Genomic DNA, 16329 nt, shown 5'->3' on the forward strand with positions numbered 1-16329 from the left:
GGAAAAGATCTGGTCCGTTGTCGAGCGGCCGTCGATGAAACCTGTTTGATAACTTCCCACGAACTCGTTTGCTATATGTGATAGACGACGGAAGAGAATCTGGGATAGCACTTTGTAGGCGGAGTTTAGGATGGTGATTACACGATAATTTTCACACTCCAGTTTGTCGCCCTTTTTGTAGATAGGGCATATAACGCCTTGCTTCCACTCCTCCGGTAGCTGTTCCGTTTCCCAGATTCTGACTATCAACCGATGCAGACAAGCGGCCAACCTGTCCGGGCCCATCTTGATGAGTTCGGCTCCGATACCATCCTTGCCAGCGGCCTTGTTGTTCTTGAGCTGTTGAATGGCATCCTTAACTTCCCCCATCGTGGGAGCTGGTTGGTTTCCGCTGTCCGCTGTGCTGACGTAGCCATCGCCTTCGCTGTCCTGACCTTCTGTGCCTGTGTTCTCTGCGCCATTCAGGTGTTCATCGTAGTGTTGCTTCCACCTTTCGATCACCTCGCGTCCGTCCGTCAAAATGCTCCCATCCTTATCCCGGCACATCTCAGCTCGCGGCACGAAGCCTTTGCGGGATGTGTTGAGCTTCTCATAGAACTTCCGCGTTTCTTGAGAACGGTACAGCAACTCCATCTCTTGACATTCCACCTCTTCCAGGCGGCGCTTTTTGTCCCGGAATAGGCGGGTTTGCTGTTTCCGCTTCAGTCTGTATCGTTCCACGTTTTGCCGCGTTCCATGCTGCAGCATTGCAGCCCGCGCTGCATTCTTCTCCTCTATAACCTCCTGGCACTCCTCGTCGAACCAATCGTTTCTTGAGCTCCGTTGCACATATCCGACAACGCTTTCGGCAGCGTCGTTAATGGCTGCTTTGACTGTCCTCCAGCAGTCCTCAAGAGGGGCCCTATCGAGCTCGCCCTCATCCGGCAACGCTGCCTCAAGATGCTGCGCGTATGCATTGGCGACATCCGGTTGTTTCAGCCGCTCGAGATTGTACCAGGGCGGACGTCGGTACCGTACATCATTGATGACGGATAGTTTTGGGCGCAGTTTCACCATCACCAGGTAGTGGTCGGAGTCAATGTTAGCGCCACGAGAGGTTCTGACGTCGGTTATGTCGGAGAAGTGCCGTCCATCGATCAAAACGTGGTCGATTTGCGATTCTGTCTGCAGAGGTGATCTCCAGGTGTACCGATACGGGAGGCTGTGCTGGAAATAGGTGCTACGAATGGCCATGTTCTTGGAGGTGGCAAAATCTATCAGTCATAGGCCGTTCTCGTTCGTCAGCCGGTGGGCGCTGAACTTTCCAATCGTCGGTCTGAACTCCACCTCCTGGCCAACCTGAGCGTTCAAATCTCCTATGATGATCTTGACTTCATATATTTCGGTATTTCTATCTTTCTATATTGCTATCTGTTTATCTACAATTTCTTTTAAATTCCTGCTTTAAATTTTTACTATTTAACTATCTCTCTAAAATTCTATCAACCTACATCACTATCTTTCTATCCTTATATCTTCTTACTATCCTAACTTACATCTCCCTATCTACTCAGCTTCTCGCATTCCTGTCTATATAACACCTTATGATCCTATCTTTCTTTGCTTTTTTACTTCTGTCGTCCTTCAATCATAGCTTCATATAATACACCTCTCTTATTCGTACCGTTTTATCTTCATACCTTCCTAACTTTCTATTTGTTATTATGTTTCTTAATTATGTATGTTCCTATATTTCTATATTCATGTACTGCAATATTCATGAATTTTAATATTTCTAAATATTTTCTATTTTTTCTTCTATCTTTCCGTCTTCTCATCATCTCTACGTCATATCTTCTAAACTTTCTATCAATACTTCCTTTTTATATTCCTTTATTCCTATCTACCTATCTTCTTATCCTCCTATATTTCTGTCGAACAATGTTTTATCTTATCAACCTTAGACAGTTAAGGTGACACATCTCGGAATCCAAACATGGCAGGTACAATGGCCGGCTTGTGCCCCTACTCACGATTTCAAAGGCACTAATCTGTTGAAATAATTAATTTACAAGGTAAATCTTTTTATTTTAGGCTTTCTGTTAGTGCACAAAGCTAAAATAGGAATTGCACTGCAGTTTGATGCCTCTTTCGCGAGATTTGTGCCTTTAAAGTGTTGGTACATTATTGAATTATGATTCCAAGCTGTTTCACCTTAACTACATTTCTACAGTTTCCGCTCAATAACTGGAGCAGCGCTCCATAACTGAACTGTGTCGTTCTAGTCGAGAGAAAAAATGACTTTCCTACAGAGTATATAATTTCTCATGAATACCTCCCTTAAGCGAACAGAAAAGTAATCACCTATCTCGATGCGTGGAAAATTTCTTGCAAGAAATGGTCAAGAATAGTTATTTATGCAACAAGTTGCAAAATGATGATTTTTTCAGCACGAGTTGTACATTTATCCAACGAGGCTCGCCGAGTTGGATAAATACAACGAGTGCTGAAAAAATCGAGTTTAGCAACGAGTTGCATACAACATTTTTTGCTATTTCGAAAAATGCCGTTTGAGCTAGATGAACTCAAAAAGCACGGACAAACATTTTAAGAGAACCCACATGGGCATACAGCCATGCATGAAACTACGCATTCAGCATTTTTAAATCATGTAGGCTGTGATACCCAAGAATGTCACAAATTTTCTCGCTCCCATCTGTATCATGCAGTTCTAAATTCCCTATTGGAGGAAAGAACAGGTATGACAGCACATACAGTAGCTGACCACAAATTCTGGATCCGATCCGATCCCACATCAGAATCGCCAGCCTGCGTAGGAACCAGATCGCACAACGGATATAGACTCGAGTGAAGTGACTCGTCCTGAAAACCAAATGGAAAGTCACTTCACTCGAGTCGAGAATTGTCACTTCGCTATTCGGTTGTTATTCGGTTGACGCCTACAAAAACAGTACTGAAAAGTGCTACTTTTCAGCACCGAAAAGAGTGCTGAAAAGTAGCACTTTTCAGCACTATTTGTTTCGGTAGGAAAAGTAGGCCGTTATGTTCATCAACTTCTCAATGAACAGTTGATTGATTTGTAACCGAATTGCAAAAAAAGCATTTTTCTTTGATCGCAGTACGCAGTTGAAAAGAAATGTCATTTCAATTGGAACTCACTGTAGAAAAATTCTTGACCATTTCTTCCGCAGAAATTTTTACTTTTCTTGAGCGAAACAGCATACTTAGCTTTTTACACATGATGTCAAAGTATATTTGACGTCTACTTTTCGACGGTTAGCAGTTTTTTAACTGCACTACGGCTCAGCTATCGAACACCCAGTTAAAATGTGGTCCAGTCAAAGAGCGTCCAGTCCTCGAGCCGAAGCTGTATCTTAGGGGTCTATTTTATAAGTAGAGTCGATCAAAATGGCTTGACAGGAGTCACTGTCGACCAAAAAATTCACTTGACACGGCTCTGTCAGTCGAGTTTTTTGACAGTTGTCACTCTATATGACTGGAGAGTTCTGTTTGATCTTTCGACCTTGACACTTGCTTTTCCCGGGGCAAGCGACGAGGGCAGGATCAAACATGTCGCGCGTCGGTCTCGTAAGTGAAAAAGTGGCGTAATCGGTGAGTTCGGTTGAAGAAAGTGAAAAAGTGCCGCGATCGGTTAATTCTGTTTGATCTTTCGACCTTGACACTTGCTTTTGCCGGGGCGAGCGACGAGGGCAGGATCAAACATGTCGCGCGTTGGTCTAGTAAGTGAAAAAGTGGCGTGATCGGTGAGTTCGGTTGGAGTAACTGAAAAAGTGCCGCGATCGGTTAGTTCTGTTTGATCCTTCGACCTTGACGCTTGCTCCTGGGCAGTGCGTCAAGAAAGCCCGAACAGTTTTTTTTTTTTTTATTCTTTTTGGGTCGCGCGCTTATTTTTTTTCCTGAGTGCTTTTTTATAGCCGAGCAAACGAGTGAAGCCGAAAGTGGATTGTGGCTGCTCAGTCAAGGATAACGGATCAATTGGTGAGCTCGTTTCATGCTACTATTTCTAATCTATAAAATATGTATGACTGCACATTCAATCGTTACAATGGTGGGATGTAAATATGATTTTTCAACAAACTATGGATGGTTCGTCACTGTGAGTGTCGACACAAACTCTGATTCATGATTTATTTATGTTTAACATTTTTTTTTTCAGAACACCTCTTATGTTCCTTTATTTTTGTAATTAAAAAAAACTTTGAATGGTTCGACACTACAAGTGTAGACTTGCGAAAGGTTCACTTTATTCAACAAACTTTGGATGGTTCGCCACTGTAAGTGTCGGCATAATAATAAGAGTGTTCTATGATGTCCCAACCAATCGAGTTTTTTGTTTCTTTTCAAATGAGTAAAATATAATAACACATGCTTTCGTCCTGACAGCTGTAGGAATGTTACATTTAGGTATTTGTTCAACAAACTTTGAATGGTTCGTCACCTCAAGTGTCGGCATAATTTTCCTCTACATAGAAATTGTTCATATCAATTGAAAATATTATATTTACGTATAAGCATGTATATATCTCACAAATCATTGTTTATCATGGTCTAATCGCTTATCAAAGTGAATCCTATGACCCAACGATCCTCTCCATTAACAAACATCCCTCCCAGTAACCTTTGTGGAGATGCAGAGGCAAACACGGTCTCCAAATAGCAAAGGTTACACACTAACATTCCTTCCCTCAATCCCACCTGACTGCAAGGACGTGGCCGGCGCCGTTATTGACCCTGTATAAATAGAGGCACTGAATTATGCACACTGAAGAAGATTATGGCCAATCCCAGCCGAACTTCTAGTTGATTCTTTGTGCATTTTCACTGACTTCGGTCAATCACGGAATAGCAACCATTGATATGTGTAGTCAGTCTAAGCTAAGCTAAGCTAAGCTAAGTTGTCACTCTATATGACTGGATTATTGTGGCAGTCGACGGGTGACATCTGAAATATGCATGCTTGCTATGATCGACAGTGATTACAAGCAAGTCACATGAATCTGCTCGATTTACAAGCCCCTTAATATTAATTTATCATCATGTCTTCCATTCATTCGGTTTTCCTAACTTCCTTTCATACTGTGCTTTGCTATTCATATTTGCCTATCCCATATTCCTGTCTTCTTATTTTTATTTTTTCTTCATCATCTATTGATTTCTTCCTCCCTTTCCTTTGTTATCTTACAATTTTCCTATCTACCTATGTTCTTATCCTAACTCTCTATATTCCAGTTTTACTATACCTAATGTTTCTAAATGTATTCTGTCAATCTTTTTTTCTTCCTAGCTTTTTAAATTCCTATCATCACGTATTTCTATGTTTTTTACTGCTTCCTGTCCGTACTACTATATTCTATATTCCATCTTCTGTTTTGTAGCTTCCAAAGGTACAGAAGGGCATGGAAGTCTTCAGGACTAGTTCAGAAGTCAATTTTATCAAATAACGTTTATTATTCATAATATATTTTATTCAATGTCCATAAATACAGATTTATTCTTTCATTTTATTTTATTTTTGGTATCTTATAACATAAATAGATATCAATGCGACTAATCCTAGAAAATTCTAGCAGAGGTTATCATTTTTTAAAAATAGATATCACCATGTCTATTACATTTATGTATTGCGTCATCGGTTTCTTGGTCTAAATACTGCTCGATATAAATACTATCTCAATTTCAAGATAAATTCACGATTTTCATCATAATGTCTGTAAATATAGTTCATTTAGAAAATATACATTCTGTCAACACGATTTTGAAAATCTTTCCTAAAAGTATATAGCTTCACTGTTGTAGAAAATAACACTACTCTATTGGTCCCATTCCTGCCCGTTTGCGTCTTTCAAATCTTGCTCTGGGACAGCCGTAGGCGGCATCGGCGAAAACACCGACCCAAACCCATCTGCGCTACTCGCATTCATGTCGGCACACTTGCTCAAAAACTGTTCCTCCGCAGGCTGTTGCGAGTCCACTTCCTCCGCTTCGGTGACGACCAGTATCGGTGTAACACAATCTCCCGGCATACCGCACAGAGCTTCCATTTCCGGCGAGTTTTCATCATCTTCATCATCGTCGTAGATCTCCTCCGTTGTGTAGATGTCGTAGCCAAACTCGTCCAAGTAGTGCCCGTCGTCGACGAACTCCACCAACTCCATGTTGGCGCCCAAGTTCAAACCCTGGTAGAAGTCGTCGTCGATGTACAGATCTTCAGTGGATTTGGCGTTCTGAAAATGGAGAGAGATTAGGACTCCTAGATGGTGGAGTGTACCGGATTCGTAGCTTACCGGAATGGTCGACAGAGTTCCACGCGGTTGCTGCTGCGAGATAAGTCCCAAGTTGTCCTCGAACATTGAAGCTAGACTTTCACGGGGAAAATTTAACTCACTAAATGCGGCCGTCATACCGATGCGGCTTCCGGCGGGCACTGTGGACAAATAGGAACTGTTCAATACTTCCCATGTTAACCTCATTTCACTTACCATTTAAGTTATCGGCAGGGACCATCGAGTTTCCACAATTGCAGCAAACAAACCGTTCCGCGCCGTTACGGCTTGGTCCGGGTCCACCAACGGGTGCCTTTACTGGAGTGCAAAGGCTTCTGCGTTCATCATTCGCACTGGAACATCTCGAGCCTCCAACGTCCTCGCTGCTCGGAACCAACCTCAACGTAGCGAATGCCTTCAGCAGATCATTTCCACAGGAATGACGAATCGGCCCGGTAGCACCATTCGTCGGCGTCAAGCACCCGGATGACGGAAGGTCTTCGTCCAAGTTTTGCGAACTGGGTCGAGATGATGCCGGACTGGTGCCCATGTCCGACGCCCTCCTTGAGATCTTACGCATGTTGACGGTCACCCGGGTTGTGAGCTTCTTCTTCCGTGCACTGCCCGGGGGGATTGGGGTGGTGCTGATGCTGGCTTGCGAGGAGTTGATGCTATCCAGCCCCGGAAGATCAGTGCTGGAGACAATGCTTTCACGATACACGGTTCGCTGGATGACGCTGCCGCTGCTGGTTGCTTTACGACGCATAAACAGCTGGGAGTTTGGGTTGAAAACGGAAGCCTCTGGCAGGATTAGTTTGGGCTGTGCTGACGGTTGTGGTTGGTGCTGCTGTTGAAGAAGTTCTTCCTTCTTCTTGAGAGTGTTGTTCGTTAGAACTACGTCCAGTCGAGTAATTGAATTATTTGGCTCCTCGATTGGAGGTAGCTGCTCAAAGGTTTTCTCCAGCTCAAGAACCTTCGTTGGAACTAGAAGGCTTTCCTCCACGACGACCGAGTCGTCGGATATCTTTCTGTCGTCTGAACATTTCTTGTGAGATTCGGGTTTCCGGTTGGGGCTGTAATCGAAGCCAGTATTTTCGAAGGTAGTTTCGATTTTGCGGACGGCATCGCGAACCGATGTCAAATGAGCCGTTATAACCTTGTCTGAAGCGTCTCCGTCGGAGCCCTCTCTATCAAGGTCACCAACAGAATGGTTCAGCTGTGTTCGTTCGCAAAGTTCCTTCTCCTTTTTCCATAGAGAACCTTCAAATACATTATCGGTTGATTCAGCCTTGACGGTGGTTTCCGGGTTCTTTGTCTTGTCATCGAAGTCAATATCTACGATCGATGGAGTCGTCTTGTTGAACTCCTGACTGTGTGATTTAAGTTTGGTTCCCATGTCTGGACCCTTGATAATGTTCACGCTGATGTTGATCGTCTTCGGTTTGATCTCCTGCATGGATGAGGAAATGTTCAAGTTCAGCGGAGTGCTAAGGCCTCCCGTTGAACGCCCACCGCGGCTGACACGAGATCCCAGATCATTGAAGAAGGCACAGGCTCGTCGGCCCTGCGGCGTTACCGGTGTCGAGGTATTGTCGTCCGTTAGCACCAGCTTCTGATCGGACAGCCAAGCGTGTTTGCGGATTTTGTTCTTGCGAGCAATAGGAGTATCCGGCAAAGTGATATCTCCGATGGTGAATCGGAGTGAGTTGGATAAACGCGAGTAATTCTTGCGTTTGGTTCCTGGAGAGCTGTCACAGGATTTGGACGTTTCTACCGGTTGAATTTCATTGGTGCGATCGCGTTCCGGTGTTTGGGTTAGCTCTAGCTCTTTCGAGATTTCATGCTTATTTATGTTGATGTTCAATTTTGATGGACTTTCTTTAGTGCAGACTTCCAGAGGTCCGATAACCTCCGGAACTGTTCCTGTAAGGGTCGTGTTTCCATTGGAATCACCACTGGTCAGTTTCTGGAAGCTATCTGTCTTATCGAAGCTGTTGATCGGTTCGAACAGCTCTTTGGCAGCGACTTTGTTCGACCGCAGTGAACTCTTCTGCTTCTTGACGGTACTGGTCCGCTCGTAGATGGCTTGCTTGGACGATCGCGGCGATAAGAACTTGTTGTTGAAGTCAAAGATCGTCTGGTAGATTGCCGAGTGCGACAAACTAGAGCTGAGAGGTGACTTCTTCGTGGATTTCATATCTGGTTCTTTCTGCGCTTTAGATTTGTTGATCTTTCGAGCCGGTTTCTTCGGTTGCTGTTTGGATCGCTGAGGAGCGTGATCGTCAATATCTATGAAGGTGGTCTCACGGCTAATCTTTTTCGAGTTTTCCACGTTAACGTAGCCGCCGTTTGACTGGAAGTATATCTTGTCAGTTTTCTCTGACACGTTCTGCTTGCGAATGTCGTTTATTTCGTTTTTCTTCCTAATCTCCGACGAGTTCACTTGTTCTTCGAAGTCTTCGGAGAAACCATTCATGTGCGTGGTTTTGTCAAGGCCTTGTTCCAATAGTAGACAATCAAGAGTATCCAGAATGTCGGTTACGTTAATTTGTCGAGCACTGAGATTGGACAGACCAGATTCGAACACCTGACGGAAGCGATCACAGCGCTCTTTTTCGAACATCGGAAGCTGTAGGTTTGCTGATACTTGGAGCTTCTCTAGCTCCTGACGGCTGTAAACCACAAACGGTACGTAACCGTTGAGTATTTCCCAAAGCAGGAGCGTCAACGAATACACGTCCGTGCTTTTGCTGGGGAAGACAAAGTTTGACTTGGGTACCAGAAGCTCCGGTGCGACATAGTAGAACAGGGAGAACTTCTCTCGATACTCCTTACAATACGGCAGATAGCGGCTAGCGCGGCAGTCATATCCACTGTTATCACCCAATGTTCCAAACTGCCCCTTACGACTGTCCGATACTTCCTTGGACAGCTTCCGATATTTATCCCGCAGGAACTGTTCGTCGTTTTTGATCAACCGCGAGTAGGTGGTGATTTTCTTCAGCTCTTCGTTCTGCGAGGAGGTCATGGAGTTGCGCGAGGACGACGTGCTGCCGTAGCGGTTCTCGATTTCCTTGCGAACCGTGTCGGAGGCTTCGGTGGTGAGTTCGAAGGACGTCAGCTTCACCGCGTACGGGTACTTGCGCATCAGGACGCAACCACTGGAGATATTGGAGTGGATGTAGCCGCACTCCTGGAGATAGGACACGGCCAGCGAGATCTGCTGGACGACGGTGATGGCGTGCAGCAAAGAGAGGCGTTTGTTCTGTAGAGATGTAGATGTGATAGAGTATTACAAATAAGAGTTGAATTCAGTGTCCTGCAATTAATTTCGGCTCGGATTCGTTATGAATATAAAAAAAAACAGAAAGTAGAGATAGATGTATAGATCTATTTCAGTAAGTTCTTGGATTTATCCAAAAATTCTGTAAATGTTTGTTTCAATACACTTGACCACTGACCGGAAAATTCTTTAAAAAAGTAACAAAATACTTTTTTCGGATTTTCATCATTTAACTTGGTTACTTGTCAATAATAGCATTAAAAAAAGTTCTGAAATTACGACACTTTCTGTCAAAAAATCTAAAAATTTGGGAAAAGCCCAAGGTCAATCGCAAAGTTAAAGTATTTTTTTCAAAGTTCAATGTGGTATTCCTCCAAGGATTGTACCAGGAATCCCTACAATTAATCCATCGGTATTTTTCCTTTATGAAGTTCTTCCAGGGATTCTATCGGAAGTTATTGAAAGGATTACACCAGGAAATCCATCAGAGATTCCACCAGACACTCCAACAAGATTTCGGCCAGGAATTCCATCAGTACTATTTCTAAAGATTCAATAAAGAATTCCGCGAAGGATTACCTCAGGAGTTCCATCAGGGTTTCCATTAGGAGTTTCTTTAGCGATTCCATAGAAAGTTTCTCTAGGGATTCCATTGGAAGTTTCTCTAGGAGTTCCCTCATGAGTTCTAGTGGGGATTTCATCAGATGTTCTTCTAGGGATTCCATCAGGAGTTCCTTAAGGGATTCCACCTGGAACTCCTCTAGGAATTCCATCAGGTGCTCCTCTAGCCATTCTATGAGAAGATTCTCCTGGGATTCCACCAGGAGTTCCTTCAGAGATTCCACCTGAAATTCCTCCAGGGATTCTATCAGGAATTTTTCTAGGGATTCCATCAGGAGTTCTCCTAAGAATTTCATCAGGAGTTCCTTCAAGAATATCTTTATGAATTCCTCCAAGGATTTCATCAAGAATTATTACAAGGATCCCATCAGGAATTTCTCCAGGGATTCCATCAGGAGTTCCTATAGGGATCCTATCAGGGGTATCTTTAGGGCTTCTATTAGAGACCTTCTGGGGATTTCATCAGGAGTTCCTCCAGGGATTCCATCAAGAGTTCCTTTTGAGTTTTCACCTGGAATTCTACCAGAGATTCTATCAGGAGTTCCTCGAGAAATTCCATCAGGATATCATTAGGAGTACTTCTAGGGATCCTATTAGGATTTCCATCAGGAATCTTATCAAGAATTTATCCAGGGATTTCATCAGGAATTGCTATAGAGATTCCTTCAGGAGTTCCTCTAGAGATCCTGATTCCATCAGGAGTTCTTTCAAGAATATCATTAGGAATTACTCCTAGCATTCCATCAGGAGTTCCTTTAGGAATTCTATCAAGAGTACCTCTAAGCGTTCTTCTGAGGATGTCATTAGGAGTTTTTTCAGAGATTCCTCCTGGACTTTCTCCAAACATTCCATCAGGAGTTCTTGATTCAGAGATTATATCAGGAGCTCCTAAAGGAATTCTTTCAGGATTTCTTCAAGGCATATCATAAGGAATTCCTCTAGGGATTCTATCAGGAGTTCCATCAGGATTCTTATCATGAATTCCTCCAGGGATTTCATCAGGAGTTCCTATACGGATTCCATCAGGAGCACTTCAAGGGACTTCATCAGGAGTTCCTCCATGATTCCATCTGGAGTTGCTTCAATAACATCTTTAGGATTTTTTTCAAGGATTCCACCATGGTTCCTCCATGGATTGCATCTGGAAAAAACTCAGGTAATTCTCCATGATTCCAATCAGGAAAACCTTCAAGGATTTAAGCTGAAACTATCATAGAGATTTCACAAGAAATTCTTTCAGAAAATATTTTTCCAGTGATTTTACCGGGAATTCCAAAAAATCCGCTAGAGGTTCTTCCAAAACATTCTGGAAAAATTCTCCAAGCGTTCCACCAAAATGATCTCCAATAATCCCATAACGATTTTTTATGGGATTTTACCACAATTTCCTATAAAGAATGCACCAGTAATTCCTTCAAAGAATTAACCAATATTTTCTCTAATTATTTCACCATTAATTTCCCAAAAGAGATTTATTTAAAGGAATTTTATCAGGAGTTCTTCCAAGATTAACACTGGAAAAATCGCTAGAATTTCCATCAGAAAAAATCTATCAGTGTTTCTCCAGAAATTCTACGAGAAAATACTTCAATGGATTTCCCTTTTTAGAATTTTTCAGAGTTATCAGAAGTTCCTTCTAACCGAAAATTCCATAAGTTCACCAGTTTTTTTTTCTGAGAAACCATCAATACTTCCGCGAGAGAATCGACCAGGAAATCCGCGAAAGATTAAACTAGAAATTCTTCCTTTCTCTACTCTAGGTATTCCAGCTGAAAGGCATCAACAAATTTCCAAAAGATTTTTCCTCCAGGGATTCCACTAATATTTACTCAGAGGATTAAACAAAGCATTTCTGTGAATGTCTTTAGGTTGAATCCCTGGAAGGATTTTTTGAATAAAATTTTGGAACAATTTAATGTAAAATGCTTGAAGGAATCACCCAAGATATTACTGGAGAAATTCCCACAGAATTCACTGAAGAAATTCCTTAAAATATCTCTGGAAGAAATTTAAAAGCAATCCGTGAAGGAGTTCCTACAGGATTCTCTCGAATGCCTCGTAGGGTCCCTTCAGGGATACAAGGAATATTCTTCAAGATGGGAATACTAGAAGAATCCTGAGAATAACCTAGAGGAACCTCTCAAAAAAATGCACGTGAAATTTCTAAAAGACTTCATGATGGTATCCAGTGTAGGAAATTTTTTGAATCATTTAGCAGTATTTCTTTCTCATCCTTGAATTCTTGGAGAAATTCTGGGTAGAATCACTGTAGGAGTTCCTGGAGTAAATCTCTGCATGTATTTTTGTAGGAATTTTAGAAGGAATTTCTAGCGAAAATCATGAAGGAATCTTTGAAGCAATTTCTGAAAGAATCTTTAAATGAATCGCTAGGGAATCAGTAGAATAATCACTAGAAGATTTTTGATAGTAGCAATTCCTGGTGGAATTTTTGATGGAATGCTTGAATCAATTTCTTGGGAGGGATTCATTGAGTAATCTCTTCAAGAATTTCTAGAGAAATTCCTGGTGGAATCGCAGGAAAAGAATCCTTATAGAATCTGTTTACAATTTTCTGAAGTTTCGCTAGAGAAGTTCCTAAATAAATGTAAGGAGGATTTCTGTTGGTATTCTTGGAGAAAGCATTGGATGAATCACTGTAGAAATCCCTTGGGAAGGTTTTGGATAAATCCCTGGAGGACTCTGTAGGAAAATTACAATAAGGAATTGCGGATGAAATTCCTTTTGGAATTTCTAAGGGCACGTCCCGGTGGAATTAAGGATGATTCCTAGGAGTAAGCCCTGAAATAAGTCCTGGTGAGATCCTTGGGGGAATTTCTGGTGATGAATTTCTTGAGAAGTATCTAAACTAGAGGAATTCCTGAAGGAGTCTTTGAAAAACAAAAAAGGTTTTAGCAATCTCTGGAGCAATTCTTGGGGGCTGAATTAAAAAAGATATTACTTGAGAATTTTTCGCATTAAGGTAAAGATGAATCGAAGCCAAACTTCAAATATTCAAGAGCACGGATTTGGAGAACCAAACACCCGTTTAAGCCAAAAACTTAATCGATTGGTCACTAGTGATGGTCACTGGTGATGACCAATCGATTAGGTTTTCAGCTCAAGCGGGTGTTTGGTTCTCAAGATCCGTGCACTTGAATATTTGAATTTTGGCTTCGACTCATCTTCACCTTAATCTTTGAAGGTATCTCTGGAAGAAAGCCACCTTAAAGTATGCCTGAAGAATTTTCCCCGGAGGAATTTTTGGTTGAATATGTGGATAAATTTCTAGAGGAACTATTGATAAACTTTCTGGTAGAATCCCAGGAAAAATTTCTGATGGAATCCCTAGTATAATCCAAGGATTCCTGGAAAAACTTCAAAGTAGAATAAATAGAGGAAACCACTAAAGATTCTGGATAGAATCTTTGAAGAAACTACCATAGCCATTCTCATATAGATTACTGTTCAAAATAATCCCCGACAGAGACCCCTCATATTTTTACTACCGGAATACTTCGTGCAAATTAAAACTGGAATTCCTCATCGATATCAATTTCTACCGGTTCTTAAATTTTGAAAATTCTACTCTTCCTCACTACGTTAATTGCCCAAAAATCGTAGAAATCCGCCCACAGCCACATAATTCGAACAAATTACAATCACATATTCAATAGACTTGCCGAGATCATTCAAAACATGCAAAGAAATATAGTGTTGCTGCAACGAACTTTGACAGTCGGTCAAACAGTTGCGCAGCAACATAAATTGGTTTGACTAACTTGGGGGCGGAGTCAATATTGGTCAAACCGTCTGTACGTCTGTAGGCTGCATAACAGAAAGTAGAGATAGATGTATAGATCTCTATTCCAGTAAGTTCTTGGATTTGTCCAAAAAGTATGCAAATATTTGTTCTATTACACTTAACTTCATGAGCATCCTAATAGTATACTGCATTAAAAAAATATCAAGAAATCGCAAAGTCAAACTTTTATGCCGCCATACTTACCATTTTGTGAATGTAGTCGAACAGCGTAAAATCGAACGGTTCCAGGACGAGCGTGGCCTGGTTCAGACCCCCGTCGAAGCACACCGCCATCAGCGACGCCACGGCAAAGTGCTTGATGTGCCCCAAAATCTCGAAATCCTTCTTGCAAGCTTCCTCGGCAAAGTACAGACTCCGGTCGACGTTCAGCGAGTACTTCCTCAGCGAGACCGGTGCGTTGCGGAACAAACCGCAGGAGAATTCCAGCGGGGCCATGAAACTGCTGCGAAGACCTCCCACGCGGTAGTGCACCTCCTTGGGCCAACAGATGAGCAGCTGGCTGGATGCCTGCTGGAAGAACTCCAGCATGCTGCGTTCGGAGAATTGCTTCTGCAGGAAGTCGTCCGATATCTGGATGCTTTTGCTCCACTTTTCCAGGGAATCTAGCTCGAGAAGGATGTCCTGCGGTTCGTGGATGACCAGATCGACTTCATCCAGTTGATCAACCAGTTCGGGTTCTTCCTTGATCATGGAGCGATCCAGATCGGTGACGATCTGCGGGCCGCGTTCTTTGAGTACGCTGATCGGCTCGTTGATCATGCTGGTGGAGTCGTCCATGAGTATGGACGACGGGTGAATATCACTGTTCAGGAAGCGGAAGTTTTCATTTATGACCTCTTCGCAGGCCCGGATGTCGTTCAGGATGTCTCCGTTTTTGGTGGAGTTCAGCTCGGAATGGATATCCGTGGTATCGCTGAAGGGTAGCGCGTAGTCGACCAGGTCTCCATGTTTGTTGACGATGGTTTGGTAAGAAGGTGACTTGCGACGCTCTTTGACGGCGGGGGACTGGACGGACGAGTTGAGAGGCTTCATTTCGCCCCGGTAAGCTCGCGAGGAGATCACATGCTCGTCGTAGATGGATGAGGAGTTTAGTTCGTACTTTCGGTAGGATCCAGCGAATGGTGACTCTGTTCCACTTTCGTTGGTGATGTTGTGCTTTTTGTGTGACGATGGCGGATCCGGAGTTGTCATGGGAGGTTGTGGAGCCGGTTTGTCCTTGAAGTTACGGCTGCGTTTCGGATTAAGGTTGACCTGTTTCTTCGGCGTGGAGTCCACAATAGTAGGGCTGGCAATGCGCAGGGTGCTAGTGCTGAAGTAAGGGTTGGAGTTCTCTTTGAAGAACCGACTTGGAGGGCTCTGCACGGCGTAAGTGTCTCCCAAGTTGTCTTGGACGTGCATCTGTTCGAACTCTTCTACTTCGTTTTCGTAGATCGTGTTGTTGTTCGGTTTGGATAGTCTAGATTTGTTTTTCCTGGATGTGGGCATAACAGCAGGGAGCGAATACCTATCGGCCATGTTGTTGTTCTTTCCGTTGTTTAAATTTGGTTCTCCATTTTCGGGAATCCTATTGATGTTTCTGTAGAACTCCACCGATCGTTTAGGTTTCTTAGGAGGTCCCGTGTCCTGTCGATGTCTGCTATATCTTGGGCTTTTAGGTAACTCAAACTTCTTATTCAAGGCACGGCGTCCATCGCTCGTGAGCGGCACGTCAGAGCTGAAGTCACTCTGGGCTCCGCCTTCGGATTCTTTATGTTCCTCGATCACACCTGTCCTCAACGGACAACCTTCACTGATGCGTTCCAATCGCTGCCTAGAACGCCATTGATTGAACTTGGTCAGCGCCTCAAGGTAGGCTTCGTCTCGTGCCGCACTAGCACTGCTGCTCGTAGAGGTTATGTTACTGGTTGAGGGTGGGGCACTTTCGCGCCGTCGATGCTGGTTGGCATCCCTGGAAAGACAAACAAACGGAAAGCTCCTGTCAGACATCGTTCAATCGAAAGAAAGTGAAATTTGTGTACGCACGCCTACTAAATTTAGGTATTTCTCTCACGCCAATGGGAAAAGTTTTTCCACGTCTGCGACGGAACTGCAACTGAGACAGAAATCGCAGTTGCGACCTGGTCACTGTCACGTGGGACGGTATGTTATTGTCTGTGGATGTGATTTTCTCCATCTCCACTTTGTTTTACCCTGAAGGCCTGCTGCTTCGTAAAGGGCCATCCACCATCCATGCGAGAAAGACACAACAAGTGTGTGATAATTTCCTTCTCGATTATCAAATTAAAGTAGGCATGTGAAAACGGTTTCAACGGTTTAAA

General features: G+C 43.2%; 1 protein-coding gene across 3 annotated transcripts in view; it reads right to left on the minus strand.

Moving 5' to 3' along the window:
- Window positions 1-5468: 5468 nt before the first annotated feature.
- LOC5570969 overlaps window positions 5469-16329 on the minus strand; it is a 162390-nt gene continuing 151529 nt past the window's right edge. For all 3 annotated transcript variants that reach the window (XM_021849907.1, XM_021849905.1, XM_021849906.1), the window contains exons 3-6: window positions 14195-15959; window positions 6501-9549; window positions 6306-6445; window positions 5469-6245 (exon numbers count right to left, since the gene is read on the minus strand). In XM_021849907.1, the coding sequence (XP_021705599.1) occupies window positions 5832-6245; window positions 6306-6445; window positions 6501-9549; window positions 14195-15959 (5368 nt within the window). In that variant the 3' untranslated portion in view covers window positions 5469-5831. The remainder of the gene's footprint in view (window positions 6246-6305; window positions 6446-6500; window positions 9550-14194; window positions 15960-16329) is intronic.

The sequence above is a fragment of the Aedes aegypti genome, chromosome 3 (genome assembly GCF_002204515.2).
Source record: "Aedes aegypti strain LVP_AGWG chromosome 3, AaegL5.0 Primary Assembly, whole genome shotgun sequence".
In the NCBI taxonomy this organism is placed as follows: Eukaryota; Metazoa; Arthropoda; class Insecta; order Diptera; family Culicidae; genus Aedes; species Aedes aegypti.